This window comes from Zeus faber (assembly GCF_960531495.2).
Source record: "Zeus faber genome assembly, chromosome: 7".
NCBI lineage: Eukaryota > Metazoa > Chordata > Actinopteri > Zeiformes > Zeidae > Zeus > Zeus faber.
The window spans coordinates 4,958,524-4,975,381 of NC_137203.1; the positions used below are offsets into that span (position 1 = coordinate 4,958,524).

At 45.1% G+C, this 16,858-nt stretch overlaps 1 protein-coding gene across 1 annotated transcript in view; it reads left to right on the forward strand.

Annotated features, from left to right (window-relative positions):
- The window catches only part of nf2a (NF2, moesin-ezrin-radixin like (MERLIN) tumor suppressor a), a 61,019-nt gene extending 44,535 nt beyond the window's left edge, over positions 1 to 16,484 (forward strand). The window contains exons 14-17 of the mRNA XM_080003212.1: positions 159 to 264; positions 1,094 to 1,212; positions 2,118 to 2,277; positions 14,290 to 16,484. Coding sequence (XP_079859338.1) covers positions 159 to 264; positions 1,094 to 1,212; positions 2,118 to 2,277; positions 14,290 to 14,340 — 436 coding nt within the window. The 3' untranslated portion in view covers positions 14,341 to 16,484. The remainder of the gene's footprint in view (positions 1 to 158; positions 265 to 1,093; positions 1,213 to 2,117; positions 2,278 to 14,289) is intronic.
- The last annotated feature ends 374 nt before the right edge of the window (positions 16,485 to 16,858 follow it).

Genomic DNA, 16,858 nt, shown 5'->3' on the forward strand with positions numbered 1-16,858 from the left:
TCAGCCAAACCCCTTCCATAAATTGGACACACTGCACCTTTTATGTGACTCGCTTTTGTGTGTGTGTGTGTGTGTGTGTGTGTGTGTGTGTGTGTGTGTGTGTGTGTGTGTGTGTGTGTGTGTGTGTGTGTGCGTGTGTGTGTGTGTGTGCGCACCAGGTCTAAGGAGGCGGAGCTGCTGAAGCAGGAGCTCCAGGAAGCCAGAGAGTCCGAGCGCCGAGCCAAGCACAAGCTGCTGGAGATCACCAGCAAGGCCGCCTGCCCGGTAACACACAGTGATATCAACGCACACAGACAGGTTGCAGGCAGACATGCGGCATCGCTCCACGCCAATCAGAAACGACTGGCGTGGGAACAGAAAGCACGCAAGTCGGCCTCCATGAGAGCCACTTGTTAGCCCACGCGCTGCTCACTTATCAGCTGTGAATGGAGAGTCTGCTCACACCACCAGTGATCAGTAGGGCTGTGCCGTGACAAGGTATCACTGTCTATTTTTGGCATTTGTAGTCTAATTGAAATTGGTAATCTGTTAAAGATAATGTAAAAAGATCAATAACAAATGTTTTTTTTATAGGTGCCACTTTGTCAGGAACAGCCATTTCATTCATTTGCCTGATCCATGTGCTCCTCTAGATGCTGTTTTTTCGTTGTATCTCTACTCTACCTCCACCCTACATGGATCTACCTTACAGTTTCTACTCCACCTACACCCGCTTCACTTACCTCCTACCTACCTCACCCTTCTCACTCTCTGCTGCGCCTCCCGCTTCACCCGCTTCACCTCACCGCCACTCAACCTCTACCCCGCCCTCCACTTTCCTCCACCTCTTTCTGCTGCCGTCCACCCGAAGGGGGGGGGCGATCGCGAGTCAAGCCGCCAACAGCGACTTGACAAAGGAAGGTTGGAGCCACGGAAACAATTAGAGCAGGAACGATGTCGTCAGGAGGGTGTTGAAGGGAGAATGCGTAGACGATGCTGCTGCCATTTTACGGTTAAACCACTGGTTGTGATGACTTGAGGCCATACAAACGTTCGTCCATCTTGACTGCTTGCACTGTTCTTCCGTTTGTGTGCCTTTAACCCCGCCCCCCAGCCCCCGGCGCACGCGGCGGACGCCATGCCTCCTGACCTGAGCTTCAGCAGGGAAAACCTCAGCTTCGACTTCAAAGACACCGACATGAAGCGCCTCTCCATGGAGATTGAGAAAGAAAAGTGAGTTGCCCACCCCACCCCGCTTCCTCCGGATATTTTTTTGGAACCAGCGGCGCAGAAGAGCTGATATGTGGAGTTATGATATGAAATATGCCCAAACTCATATCTCCAGCAGAGAGTGTAAAACTTTGCGAGGAGAACATTTCCAGCGTGAAATTATATTTGAGGCAGCTTTGATGCGTGCAGCATTTTGACGGTTTTGTCTCATCACAATGATGATGGATGATTAATAAATGCCACATTCAGAGTTGAGACCCCGTTTCGCCGGGTATGACAGCGTTCTTAGTTTGCTTGCAGGCTTTCATCTTTCAGCCTGTCTGCGATTTATAGTTGAGGGCAGGGAAACGGTGAACCCCTCCCAACGTGGTCCGTCACTGTTGTCACAAATGGTATTTAGGCTTGGCTGAATATTCAGGGCTGACCCTGACAGTAATGTGTAGTTTTTTATATACAGTATATATATAGTGTATATATTATTATTATTAGATATATTTTTAACTTATCTATTTATTTTTTTATTTATCAAATTTTAATTTTTTTTATTTATCTATTTATTTTCTTCTTTTTTTTTTTTTTTTTTTTTTTTTTCTCCAAATTTCTTAAATGTATTTATTTTAATTTTTTTTATTAATTAATCATTTTATTTATTTATTTATTTATTTATTTATTTATTTATTTATTTATTTATTTATTTATTCGACACATTCTAAAAGAACAAAGTAAATGTTTCCTGTTTTAGTACTTAATCCTGAACTTTATGTTATGGCTGTGGTTTGTTTAAAGCGGTGGTAAACTTAGCACGACCATCCATGTCTGGCTTGGCGGAACGAAATTGAAGCCGACAGACGAACTTGACGTGGAAATAAATTCATTCCCAACAACCCTCAAACTGCAACTTGTTTTAGGGTGGAGTACATGGAGAAGAGCAAGCATCTGCAGGAGCAGCTGAACGAGTTGAAAACGGAGATCGAGAGCCTGAAGCTGAAGGAGAGGGAGACGCCACTGGACATCCTTCACAACCAAAACGCAGAGCAGGGAACCAGCAAGCACAGCAACTTCAAAAAGGTAGCTGGTCCCCACACACACATCCCCGCCGGCTCGGGCTGAGGGCAGCTCGGCATCCGGACACATTCTCTCTCACACGGGGTATCAGACGTCACGTTGGCCCATCATTTAAAATAAGGTCTTGGAAATTGCAAAGCCTGAGTGAGAGAGAACCCCTGGGAATTTGGTCTGATCGATTTGGCAGCTGGAGCCTGAACTAGCTAAAGGCGTGGCTGGAGGACATACTTTGTCTTCTGTTTTCGCTTTGTATGATTATGTTATGTGTTGTCGCTAGAGCCGGGCGATAACCGCGTCGTGCTAAAAACTTCAAATGCCGATTATGAAGTCTCGTGTATTTCGGCCGTTAAAAACAGCAAAGTCCCTGCCGGAGCTGTGCTTTGGCCACGTTCACATCTGTATCTGGTGGAGAATCCATCCCCGTGACACTGCCGCCGAGACGGTAGCGTTCCGACTGTACCGTCAAGCGACACGACGAGCCCTCCTGTAGAAGGGAGCAAGGGGAAATGAAGCGACTGGAGCGGGTTGAGGGCGTCAGGGTGTAACTTGTGTCACAAACACACTAACGCAGAGCAGAGACACAGAGTTGTGCAAACACTGCGCGGCAAGGCAGCACCGCTGACCTATCCCAACATTTGAGAGGTCACCAGTGTTTGCCGAGGAATGCAAAGATATGAGCAAATATGTTGGGTTGTTGTTTTGGTTTCATTGATCGCATTTCAGTTTACAGAGCTTTTTGTTAATTTATGGAGTATTTATTCAAATATGCTCACTTTATACTTCGGATTATGCTCAGACACTGCACCGTACAAACAGTGAAAGCAAAATAAAGATGGGTTTGAATAACTTTACTCTTTTCGCACTATTTTAACAATGAGCTTTTTCCAGCGTGAAATAATGGTGATTATTTTTTCCCATATCACCCAGCTCTAGTTGTCACATATCACTGAAGATATATATGGCCGATATTTCGATCATCTGTGCAAAACATTATTATCCTGCGGGCTCTGTTACTACACCTCCTGGTAGGGTAGTTCCAGTGGTACGTTCAGCTGAACGCATCACCCTCTGCAGGGCCCACCTGCCCTGGGCAGTACAGTTCCCAAACCAGGCAGTGATGTTGCCTGTCAGGATGCTCTCCATCGCTCTACAGTAGAAGGACTTGAGGATCCTCAACGAGACCCGGAATTTCCTCAGCTGCCTGAGGTGGTTAAGACGCTGCCTCGCCTTTCTCACCAGAGTGTCTGTTTGCAAAGTCCATGTTAAGTCCTCTGTGATGTGGACTCTCAGGTACTTGAAGCTGCTCACCCTGTCGACAGAAGTCCCATTAATCCACAAGGGCGTGTGCGTCCTCGGTTGTAATCCACGCCTAAAGTCCACAATCAGCTCCTTGGTTTTGCTGACGTTCAGGTGGAGGCTGTTGTCCTGGCACCAGAGTGACAGGTCAGCCACCTCCTCGCGGAAGGCCTTCTCATCGCCGTCGGTGATCAAGCCCACGACCACGGTGTCGTCAGCAAACTTGATGATGGTGTTGGAGCTGGACCTGGCCACACAGTCATGTGTGTACAGGGAGTACAGTAGGGGGCTGAGGACACAACCCTGGGGGGATCCTGTGTTCAGGGTGAGGGAGCTGGACATGTGCTTCCCCACCCTGACCACCTGGGGCCGGGCTGAGAGGAAGTCCAGGATCCAGGCACACAGCGGAGTGTTCTAATATGAATATATCTAATATGAGTGAAGATTCAGCAACTGAATTGATTATTTCTCGCCTCAAATTTGTTGAGAAACAGATTTTGATGAGGTGAAATTAGTGAAAGTTCACTGAGTAAATACGTCATTGGCTCACAGAACCCGGAACTTGTGTTCAAACCCCATTGAGATTTGAACACAGAACCAGGGGCTTGGCTGCTCATTCACAATTAAAGCTACACACACTGAAACAGTTTTGGAACAGTCCGGGTTAAGAGGCACGTTACGATGGCTAGCGTGCATAATCTGAGTGGTATTTTCAGCAAGAAACTACAAAAACATGTTCTGGGGACTTCAGAGACCTATATTTACAGTTGTAAAAAGGAGCATAAAAGGTCCCCTTTGAAGGACCTGTTGCCAACGTCTTGGTGCCAGATACTAGTGGTGTACCGAAACGTAGATGATCCGTATGGATCGCCGCCCCCCCACGGTTTCGGCATGCATGTGAACTTAACCATCATGGTGAGAAAGTTTTACCGCTGCTTGGGTTTAGAATATTTTATTTCTTTTAAGATTCTATTTAAACAATGGACATCTTGATTGTTGTTTTCATTTAAGACCATGGGCAAAAGTTCCTTTATTTAAGTGTTTTACAGAATAAATGGACAACCGAGTTCTATTTGACTCCCCTTTTCTTTTAACTTTCTTTAATTTTATTTTTTTTGCTGATCCAAAAGTTGATACAGTCCACGCCTCAAAACCGTGAAACGATCCGAGCCGTGAGTTTTGTGATCCCTTGTACCCCCCCCTACCACATACCACAGGACACATTCAGAGGTCTTGTGGAGTCCATGCCTCCAAGGGTCAGAGCAGTTTTGGCGGCACGAGGCAGAGCTACACAATATTAGTGGTTATAAGTGGTGGTTTTAATGTTGTGGCTGATTGGGGTACTCTCTCTCAACAAAACATTTAATATTTCACACTAGCTTTTATCAGCTTCACTTGTACTCTGATTTAACAAAAAAAAAGAAAAAAAAGATCTTCATAGGCTCTGTAAAAAATGTGGTTTTCATCTCCCTTACAACACCCCTGCTGCACCGTCACCGGGACATTTTATTTTGAGGCGGGGTATTGATTTTGAGAGAAGCACTTACCGGCGTGGTCTCCACTTTCTGGGCCCAGATTAATTTCTCTATCTCCCCGGGTTTCTTTGTTGATAGAGCCCGGCCATTCTCACCGTGGTTGTTTGTTCACTTGGAGGGGGTTCGGCTCGGGGGGGTTCCCGTGTGTGATCAATGAGGCGCTGTGCGACGACCTCTAAAAGTGCACCCTGATTGCGTCGCCCCAGTGCAGATGAGAACTTCCCTGCACAGCGGCCAGAGGTGAAAAGACCTTTTAGTATGCGCCCAATGTCGATCCTCCTGTAAAGGATGGATATTGAGTCTCACACCAGTGCGTCCCGAAGCCTCCGCGCGGTTCATTACACGACAGCTGAGCGATGATCTGAAGTGAAAAAATAAAAAACACAAGAGAAATACTGTATATATACATATATAGAGTCTATTTAGACACCCCCAGAATGGATCAGACTAAGGCAATTAAAATGTCCTGAGGAGGGCCAAAATTCCTCTTTCTTCCCCGCTATTGTCCCAGGAACAAGTACATTAGACACGTTCTTTATCCCTTATCGCTAACCAGCCACTATCTCATTTAATATCACAGAAAGTATCAAATTAAATTTTGAAAAACTGGTCTCATTGCATTGTGGAACTAGATAAAGACCCGTCTCCCAGCCTCCCCAACTGTGAAATATACTTGTAAGGGGAGCGCTAATTGATTTTCACTCTGCGATTTAGTCATTTGGATGGATGGGAGCACCTCTTGTGTGCAAGGGGAGAAGGAGCAAAGTTAAAAGTGTTGGTTTAATTGAACTGGAAGCAGGCACTATTAGTCTCGGCGGGGCGGCGTGAAAGTGGGTGGATTTGGTGAGCAGGTAGTGCGCAGATAATTGGAGAGTGTGTAAACAGAGTCCACCTCCACCGTGAAATAAGAGGCGTGTGTGTTGGATTCAGCTCAGGCTGAACAACGGTGTTTCAAGGATGCGAGAGTTTAACGGAGGCAAAAAATCAATCGAGGTCTCGGGGAGGGGATCGGGCGTTAAAAGAGCTGCATTCATACGGTAAAGCTGCAGGACAGGCAGAATGGGTTAAGTGAAGTCTGTCGCGGGAAAGAAAGGGAGTGTTGGATAAGTAAACTGGAGACGGTTTGAGTTCACTGTGGGAGACTGGGAGTAAGATAAGTGAGGAGAGAACTTGTCTTAAACAGATCAGCCACAACATTTAAACCACTGACAGGTGAAGTGAATAACATTGATCATCTGGTTGCAATGGCACCTGTGGCCTGATGTGTTGGAGGCAGGAAACATGGGCAAGCATAAGGATCTGAGCCACTTTGACAAGGAGCATATTGTGATGCTAGAAGACTGGGTCAGAGCATCTCCACAACGACAGGTCTTGTGGGGTGTTCCCTGTATGCAGAGGTTACTACCTAACAAAAGTGCTCCAAGGAAGGGAGAATGTCCTGGGTGCCCATGGGCTCCTTGATGTGCGTGGGGAGCGAAGTCTGTCCCGTTTTGGTTCAATCCCACAAAAGAGCTACTGTAAGACAAATTGGTGAAAAAGTTAAACTTGCTATGATAGAAAGTTGTAGAACACACAGTGCATGGCAGCTCTCTGTGTATGGGAGCCGTCAGAGTGTCCATGCTGACCCCTGTCCACCCCTGAAAGCGCCTACAATGGACAAGTGAACGTCAGAACTGGACCAAAGCAATAGAAGAAGGTGGCCTGGTCTGATGAATCACTTTTTCTTTTACATCACAGGTTTCCCCTGTGTAGGAGGTGACTCCGCCGGACCCAAGGATTGGATTTAGCAGCATTATTATTTTTTTTTTTTAATGTATTTTAAGCTTGTTTTTTAAACTGTTAAAATATCAACATTAAAATGGGTAAAATCTTATTTCAATGTAGAGGACCGAATCGCAACGCAGATTTTTGTGCCATTCCCGAGGAGCCAGATTGAAATATCCGCAGTCCGGTGCTCAGAGTCGCAGGTGCCTTCACTCACATTATCATTTGAAGCAAGAAAATATTGTCATTTTAGATGTATGTTATTTTACTCAATTTCCTTATTGAAAGCACTGTGCCCAACGGGGACCCTTGACATCGCTCTTTTCTTCTACATCATGTGGATGGGCGGGGTTAGGGTCAGATCCGATGGAGCATCTGTGGGATGTGCTGGAACAACAAGCCCGATCCATGGGGGCCCCACCTCACAACTTCCAGGACTTAAAGGATCTGCTGCTCACGTCTTGGTGCCAGACACCACAGGACACCTTCAGAGGTGGAGTCCATGCCTCCACGGATCACAGCTGTTTTGGAGGCACGAGGGGGAGCTAGGCAATGTCAGTGGTTATTAGTGGTGGTTTTAATGTTGTGGCTGATCGGTTGTATACTGTATCTTAGTTTAAACATGTTCATCTAGCTTTCACAATATTCAGTACAACTCTACTTTTCCAAGCCCAAAGGAAATGAAGACTGTTCCTAAATCAAAGTTGTTGCATTGAAACTCTGCCAGAAACAAACATATCAATTTCCTGCATCATTCACTCTCAGTATGATCCCCAACTATAAAATCAATACATCAGGCTGATATTTTCCCCATCACTGAGCACTAAGATATTTAATAATGCAATGGGAATTCTAAATCGACTGTTTTGACAGGGACTGGCTCATATTACTAAACCACAGCCATCGTGGTGCTCCCTCAAAAGGTTTCCCGTTCCTTCTTTACTTTAGGATCCCAGTAAAGTTGAAATATAAGCGCCTCCACCAGGCCAAGTGTCAATGAACAAACAGACAAAATAGATTTTCTGAACGGTCCCTCGCAGCAGTTAATCTCCATTATGTTTGAGTTTGGTCCCTAAGTTGACAGGTGGGAAGAAGAAGGAGAGCAAGAAATGGGGACAGAAGTCAGGAAAAGGGGGCAGGAAAATGGCAAAATGGAGGCTGCACAGTGCAAAGGTGAGGGCAAGAAAAATGTTGTATATTCAAGATAAGATTACTGGGCGGAGGAAGGAGAGGAACCCTTGGATGGCGGCTGAGGGCATCGAGGCTAACCTCTGCCCGTCCATGCTCCGTTCCCCATAGAAGATTAATGAGTGTCACAGCACTCCGGCTGCCCCCACAACGGGCCACGGGCTCCGATCTGCTCCGGTAAGGCCGGGCCAGCTGGAGGAGTTCATTCACAACCACTGAATCAAAGTATTTTTTCCTGGCCACTGTTGACGCTGTGAGGTTCCACTGAGAGGAAACGCTCTTCACTGAAGCCCGTCTGCCACAAACTGTGCCGCAACGCCTGTCTAACAATATGGGATTTCTCTTGTGGAAATTGCTGCTTCTTGGGCCATTCAGAGCGTTTTGTACCATGGACAAAGATTAAAGAGGTCCTATTATGCTCCTTTTTATACTAGCTAATATTGGTCTCTGAGGTCCCCAAGACATGTTTTTGAAGTTTTATTCCTGAAAATACCACTCAGATTATGGGTTCTAGCCATTCTAACATACCCTTAAATCCGTTCCTGACGCTCTGTTTAGATGGGAGAAGCCTCCCTCCTGAGGCCCACGCTGTAAGCATGGCTTCCTGGTTTTGTTGTATTTACTCATATTACTATATACTGTATAACTTTTGCTGATTTCACCTTGTCTGTCCGCCAAAAACTGTTTCTGAACAAATTTGAGGCGAGAAATAATCAATCCAGTTGCTGAATCTTCACTCATATTAGATCTACAAGGCCTCATTTAAAAGTTGGTTCCGACTTTGGCTGTGGGAGACACGGACACCGCACCGCGACACACCGGGACTCGCGCATTTTGGGTATTTTTCGTTTCATGTGCTGTAAATGTTGGAAGATGAAATAAATAAATAAAATAAATACATCTACAATGAAAACACACTGTTTTTATTTAGTTTTGTTTGGAGAAACGCACAGCGATGGGATGGAGCAGATGACCATATAAGGAAATCCGTGACCAGCTGACGTCAGCTCGTTCAGAGAGTAGAAAAAACCTTTGGACACGGTGCGTTCAGAGCGCTCGGAATCCTTAGCGTTTTATTGACAGACATTGCTTTGTCATTAGTTTATCTCATTATTGGACACTTTGGCCTCGTCTGATACGAACGTCCCACATTGTAATATTATATATATGACAGAACATCAGGAAAAGCAGAACAGTAGATCCCCTTTAAATCCTGCTTGTGCTTTCCAGAGATCCAGAGTGTATAATGTGGGGTTTTGTCACGTTTTCATATACACACACATACTATTTTGGCTGCCGATTTAAAATAAGGATTGGTGCAAATCTCGCAATGCTTTCAGACACATTTTCTACATGGCTTTGCCTAAGCTGGCTGTCCACAAACTCCCCAGAAATACCCAGGATTTCAGTAACCGTGCCCTTCATCCTCAGTCTAATATTTACTTTGGCAGCCGCTTTAATTCCCTCACCTGAAAGACCTTCAAGTTCGGAAAAAGTTTGCCCAGCCAATTTAAAGTTGTCCTAACGTTTTCACCGATGAGCTACAGGGACACATGAACGGATAGGGCTGAAAGGAGAGACAGTCGTGTGAATAAATCCATCAGAAGTTAATTTAAAGCTGGGGGGGGGGGGGGTAATAAACAGTGCATTGATCTTCTAGCCTTTCTGTTCTGCGTCATCCTCTCTATTGTAGACAGTCTGGCCGACATACACATCTTTTTTTCCCCCCCTCTTCCATCAACAGCAAATGTAAAGCCTGGTTGAGTCTTCAAAAAACCCTTACACACTGTCACAACCAAGACAAACTAAACACCAACAAACACCAAGCAGCAACCATTCCAGCCAGAATTTGAAGCCACTGCGAAGGTGCTTTAAGCTGCAGTTTGGCTAATGGCCGCAAGATGCCCAGAAAACCTCCAAATTTGTAGAATTCAATGCAATTCCCGCTCGGATGGCGCCAAGGTGGTTCTACGTCCATTGTACCTACACTTGATGCTAAACGACGTTTTCACAACTAAAGCTGTTACATAACGAAACAAAATTAGAAAGCGAGTGTCACATTTGAGAACTCCTCCCACCTCCACTGCCAGGCTAGAGTCACGGACCATTTAATTGACTTGGGTTGGCTACAAGTAGGATATGTAATTATTATGGAGTGAACTCTTGGGTGTTTTCTAAGTTTACAAATGTGAATCACTCTCTGACGAGGAAATCAAATCAAACACACTTCATTTAAGATTTGTGAACAGCAGACAAAATGCTTTTGTACCAAACCTGTATTGTGAGTCACAGATCTGCTTTCATGCAACTGTCAATCTCATCCTCTGGATACAAACCAATCTTTTTGCAATGTCCATATTCTAAAAATGTACAAGAACCCACATATTTCCTATAGCCAATCAGGACAATAGTTTGTCAGAATCAATCAACGGCAACATAATTAGCATGTCTGTCACTCTTAGCAATCAGATGGAACTTGGGAACCTACGTACGTGTCTAGGCTGATTTGCGGGTCAGTGCAGTCAGTTATGACATTTGTTTGCTATATTCTAATACGGAATTTTTAGTTTATTATTTTACAGGTTTATTCGCTTTTTTTCCCCCCACTTCACAAAACGAGTGTTGCATTTGTGAATTTTTTAGAAGACATGTAGGTAGTTTTTGTGCGAAATCCACTCCACAATTAATGGCAAAACAAACACTTGGCGATTATTGCGTTATCGCCACAGGCTCCACAATCGGCTGTATTTCACAAACTGAGTCCAGTGGAAACTGAAAAGAAACTTCAGAGATGAAAACGGAATAAAATAATAGGACCCATACCCCGCTTCGCCTCCCTGTCTTTAATCTCTTTTACTGTCTGCGAGAGCCTTGCCAATCTCCTGGCAGGTAATGCCGCGTGGCTTTGTTCCTCCCCGAGCGCCGTTCATTATTTACTCTGGAACTCAGCGGAGGTAAACATACCTGAGCGCTTTCCATCAGAATAGCAAACACGCCCGGGAGCGACGTCTCGCAGCCATCTCAAAGGGCCGACCGACGGGAAGAGCCGGACGACTCTGGAGATTTTTAGGCAGCGGAGTCGAGCTACAAACAGGGAAACCGTATCACGTGACGGGGGTTGAAACAAAGAGCGAGCAGACGCGTTGAGACCTTGGGGGACGCACCGACTGAATACAGAACATGTGACCAACGCTAGGTCCATTATCTCCCAAAGTTTTAATACATTTGGAAAATTTTATATAGTTTACGGCCACACGGGCAGCGACAAAGGTCCTTAGCATTCAGGGAAGCAAGTTCTTTTACATCCTGAAATTCCGACGCGATGTATCAGGTAAATACACGACTACTTCTTAATCAAACAATTAATGTTTATTTACAATAACAGAGTTCTGTATTATGGTCAAAAGTTTGAGGTGAAAAAAAAAAGAAGTTAAATTAGGTTAAAACCCAAACAGACAGTTGGGAAATGAAATGATGGTTGCTATCAAAAGAGGGACAGACGAGGGTCACGTATCCTTCTGTATTGCCGGGTTGTGGAAGGGCGAGATGTGGCGAGCGTGTTCAGCAGGGGTGCTCCCGGGCTTCGCTAGGTGGTGGTTGGGTGGCGTGTCGGGCCTTTAGTGGATCTGGTGCGTTCGTTCAGTGCAGAAATGGTGACCCGCCCAAAACGGTTATTCGGGCCGAAAGGAGGGATGTTCAAACGGCCGTTCGTCAACCAGGTTTAAGGGAAGGTAAAATGAGGAAAGGCTTTCACAGTGTGCGAAAACGGAAAAGGGAAAGACCACAGCAGGTAAAGTGAAAGTAAGTTCCTCAGGTAAACTTCATGGTCGCAAGAGAGCGCGAGTGCTTGTTCGTTCGGCCTGTTTATTCCTCTGGGGGAAGGCGGGACAGGAAATGACTTCCTTCGACCACCATTGGTTGGCGTAGTTGTCGAGAGACGTTCTGTAGACCCACCCTGGAGAAGGGGCGTTCCCCTTTCATCATTGTGCGTTAGAATCCTATTTACCGATGTGATTTATAATTTTCTCCAGCTATTCTGCTCCGTATTTTTACAACCTGTCTCATTCAACCCTTAATATAAGTATTACATTTGTGTTGCTCAAATAAATCTTGACAATAAAATATAAGAAAATCGCACATAAATAGATCGCTGAAATTCAAGGAGGGAACATTACACATGTTAGTAAATCTTTTGAATTCAAGAACATAAACACATACAAATAAAGAATCTTTGGGATGCAAGAAGGGAAATCGTACATGTCAAGTCTTTTAACTGCACGGATAAAAATCACACACCGATCTGAAATGCAAGAGGATAAATGGTTTGTATAAAGTCGAAATCTTGGCTTGGGTTAACACCAACAGTGGGCGCGAGGGGGCATCCAAGCTCAGCAAATGGAAAGACAGCTCCATGCATTTTAACATAACTTTGCCATTATCCATCTCCCAAAGTCGGGAGTGGTATTGTTCTCTGCACAATCTAAGGAAGAATGTTATAGAAGAAGAAGAAGAATCTTTAATTGTCACACGACACACCACTACAATACATGCACACACACACACACACACACACACACTTTGGAAGGTAGCCGGTGAAATGGGTTCTCTGCATTTAACCCATCCTGGCTTGTCCTTCCTCCGGGGGGGGCAGCCAGGAGCAGTGGGCAGCATTCAATGGCGCGCCCGGGGACCTGGTTCCATATGTTCATCGCTGGTCAGACCATGATGTTGATGATGTGATCATGTTTTTGGTGGGGGTCCTTACTGATGTTACGTGGACAAAACCCAATGTGAGCATGGGGAGAACATGCAAACTCCACGCAGAAAGGCCCGTAATTGGGAGATAACCCACCGGAGCACGGTGCCGACAGCGCCCCAGGTGGGAATCGAACCCAGGACCTTCTATATCGGTTACACCTTGATTAATACCCCTTTCCCACTGCACCAAAAATCCGGTAACACCCGCTAACATCCGGCATGTCACCAGTTCATGAATGAGCCGATTCTTTTGAACAGCTAAAATTACTTTTTTTCAAGTTTTACAGTTTTATGTCGTCGTTTACTTAAGTCTGCTCTGCTGTTTTGTTCTCAATCACACCCGAGCCATGACACGGCCCTTTTTCGTGCGTTCAGTGTGACGCACCGGGAAAAAAACTGCATTTCTCCTGGCAATGGGAAACTCAATCGCCTATTTTTTACCGGATTGACTCGGGTTTAAAAATCGCAGGTCAATCTTGGTGTCAAAACGGTATAAGATAAATTTTTAGTTTGATCCCAGGTCACATTTATCTCCTGGGCCAAATGGCGCACGGTTCACTGACCCAACCCTCTGTGCCGGGGTTCCTTGCTGTTCACAGCAGGGGGAGCTTTCGCAGACAAAAGACCAGAGGTGACTGTGTCTGCTCTTTCAGTCACCTCCAACTGTTCAATTGGTTTGATCTTCTAAGATCATTGTCTTACTGTTGGTGTCAGAGGGAGGTGGAGCAGCTTCTCTCTCAATGTCCAGGCGCCCTACCATACAACATGTTGTAATCCCAAACCATCCTCTGATGAATATCCCCCAAATCGGTGAAACACGCTTGAAGCTGAAATAAAAGGGAGCGGTGTTATTGTACAAGTCATGTTCGTGGGCTTTGTTTTTCAACAGTTTGACCTTGATCGGTGATTATTTTTGCTGGCTCTCATGAGGAAAACGAACAGCTTTTTCAGTGTTTGAGACAAAAAAATATATTGGATATGTAAGGTTATATAAGGCTGCGGTGTCAAATCAGAAATTAAGAAGTGATATCGCTCCATCCCTATTTGTATACAGGGCTTGAAATTAACACCCGCACCCGGTGTGTGTGGACATTCTGAGAGGTTGTTGACTTGTAGTAAAAATGTAGTAGCCGTTTTGGCTGTTGAGCTAAAGGTAAATTTTTAGGCCCTAGATATTTTTCGACAAACTTTGACTTGAATTCCCTGCATTTTTGGTGTCTTTAAATAGCCAACGCGGCGAGACATTTCATTCTCAGTCCACACGTACACACAATGAGACCGACAGCGCGGCTGTCCACCAGGGGGCCGCATTGCATTGAAATTTCAGAACCTTAGGGTTCCATCCCAGTCCAGCAGAGACGCCTGAAGCTGCAGGGATAATACGTCGGAATAAGTTGAATTATTATTATTTTTCTTTTTTTTCTGGGAGAAAGCACGTTCTCATCGTCGTCTTTGTCCTCCATGTCGTTCACAGCTCACGCTGCAGAGCACCAAGTCCAGAGTGGCCTTCTTCGAGGAGCTTTAAAACGCCGCCCAGCTCTGAGCTTCTACGTCGCTGGAGCCGGAGGGCCCCGCTGGCAGGAGCTGCGAGGGCCACCAGCAAGGGAGCTGTCGGTCAGTCCGCTACGGGGCCTCGCATCGTGTTTAAAAATAAATAAATAAATAAAATTTAAAAAAAAGGGGACGGAGGCGAGCGATACCTGCAAATCGTCTGGTCCACTGCCAAATACGGCAATATGTATTTTTGTAGAGGGAATGCTTATTAATATTTTGTATTCGAATTCCGTGTTAAATCCCTGGCGCTTCCACCTTTTCAAATGGAATTAACTTATAATAAATTCGGCAAAATTAAGTCATCTTGACCAAAGATGTTACTGTCATTATCAGCCAGACCTGAAGATGATTCCACAGTAGTTTTCTCGTGGGATCGTTGGAATTTTCCAAAACCCAAAAGTAAAGACGATATTTATAAGAATTTCTAAAAATACATGAATAAAAAGAGCTATCATGGTAAAAATGGTTGGTGGTAACGTGAAAGTCAAAGTGCTGAAGCAATAAAACTGCGTTTGACACCGGTGCTCTCCTGTAAATTGAGTAGGCTGACGGGGAAATAAAACAATAGTGATAGTTATTATATGCAGGGTAATTCCCCCCCAAATATGCGGAATGTGTTCGAGGGCTCAGTGATCACTCTTCCCCTTCCTCACCGCCGGGCCCCTCGAGGGCGAGCGACGCGGTCAGGCGGACTGTTTTGCATTTGAGAACGGGATCCGGCCGCGGACGGATCAGACGAAAGAGAGTTTATTCGCCGGGCGCCGCTCGCTCGGGCGGGCTGCGTTGCGTTACATTCCACTTGTTTTGGCTTTTCCTCCGGTTCGTTTGAAGCTGTCGATCACGTCCCGCCGCTCGCAGAGCAGACGGAGCTCTCGCCGAGCAGCTCGGCAAACTTTTTGGGGGAGATGTACAAATGAAAATGCATTAAATGCGACTTAGAGAGCCTCCGTTGCTTCAGGGTTTACTGTTTCTTTTGTCTTTACTATTATTATTATTATTATAACTGGCACTTTTTATAATAATAATAATAATAATAATAATAATGAGTTGTCCACTTCATAACTCCCCCCAACCACCATCAATGTCATCTCTTTATACAATTTGTCTTTTTCTCATCTACATTGCTGATTTTCAAGACGTCAAAGCTGCGTTTTCTAAATATATATGACTTCAGTTTGACATGACGTCAAGTGTTTTCCTGATGAATCCGCACGTTTACTCTTTATCATTATGACATCCTCTCTATTTCCGGGAGTTGCCTTAAAACGGTCCCTGGGTCCCACCGACGAGCCCGGTGACCGCTCATCTCTTCCTGTCGGGTTTGTTTTTCCCTTCCTCCTTCTGACTGAATCTCAGCGGCAGTGTTTACAGCCTTTGAAGCTGCGTTTCTTACGTCGCGGTTAAGGGAAAAAAAACCTGCGGCCATCCCTCGCCGTGGAAGCCCACAGGGTGTGGACGTTTGAACCCGGGCGCAGAGAGCCACAGGACGCCCTTCGTCCGAAGGACCCGTCGTTTGTTTGGACGGGGAGTTTGTTACTCGGGTGGAGCCGGAGCGGAGTCCTGGGCTCAACCAGCTGGTGAGCGCTGCGCCCCCGCCTCCCGCCGTCGGCGCCTGAATGGAGGATTTCCTGGCACTTTTCAGCCACACGAAGGTGATTCTGTCATTCTTGGCTGTTTGGTTGGTTTATTTTATTTTATTTTTTTGTTTATCAGGGTTTGATGGTTTGCAATTTGAAAACAACCACTTTTTTTGCGCGTTTCAATGTTAATGTGACTTTTGAATTCATGCGTTTGTTTGTTTTTCCTGTGAAATCGATTTATTTTTGGATTATTAACGTTTTGGGAAAACATATTTCTTACTTGTCTGCGTTGAACAAAGGTAGTGATGTTGGTATTTTTTATTTTGCGTTAAACGGTTAGAACAACCCCATTTCATATACATATATATATATATGTATATATATATGTATATATATATATATATATATATATATATGTATATGTACGTATGTATCTTTTTTTTTTTATTATTCGTATTTTTTAATCTGTGCAGAAACACTAATGGAAGTGAAACATGTTCTTTTGTGTGTAAAATAAACACATTTCTTGTCTTACTTTCTGCCTTTCATCCTGAAATACCATCTTGTTGTTCTCCTCAGATGAATGTCAGCTTTGATTTCGTGTCTGTGCCCAAAAAAGCTTCTCCCACCCAAACTGACGCACATGCACACACACACACACACACACATACACACAGACGCACACACCCAATTACACTTTGAAATGAGTCAAGTGTTACATAACTCCCTACCCTGTGTCAGATCGCACACCCTGACTGACGTGTGTGTGTGTGTGTGTGTGTGTGTGTGTGTGTGTGTGTGTGTGTGTGTGCGTGTGCGTGTGCGTGTGCGTGCGTGCGTGCGTGCGTGCGTGCGCGTGCGTGCCAGCCACAGCTCTGGCGATGCTTAAAAATAAAAACTTCCTTAAGC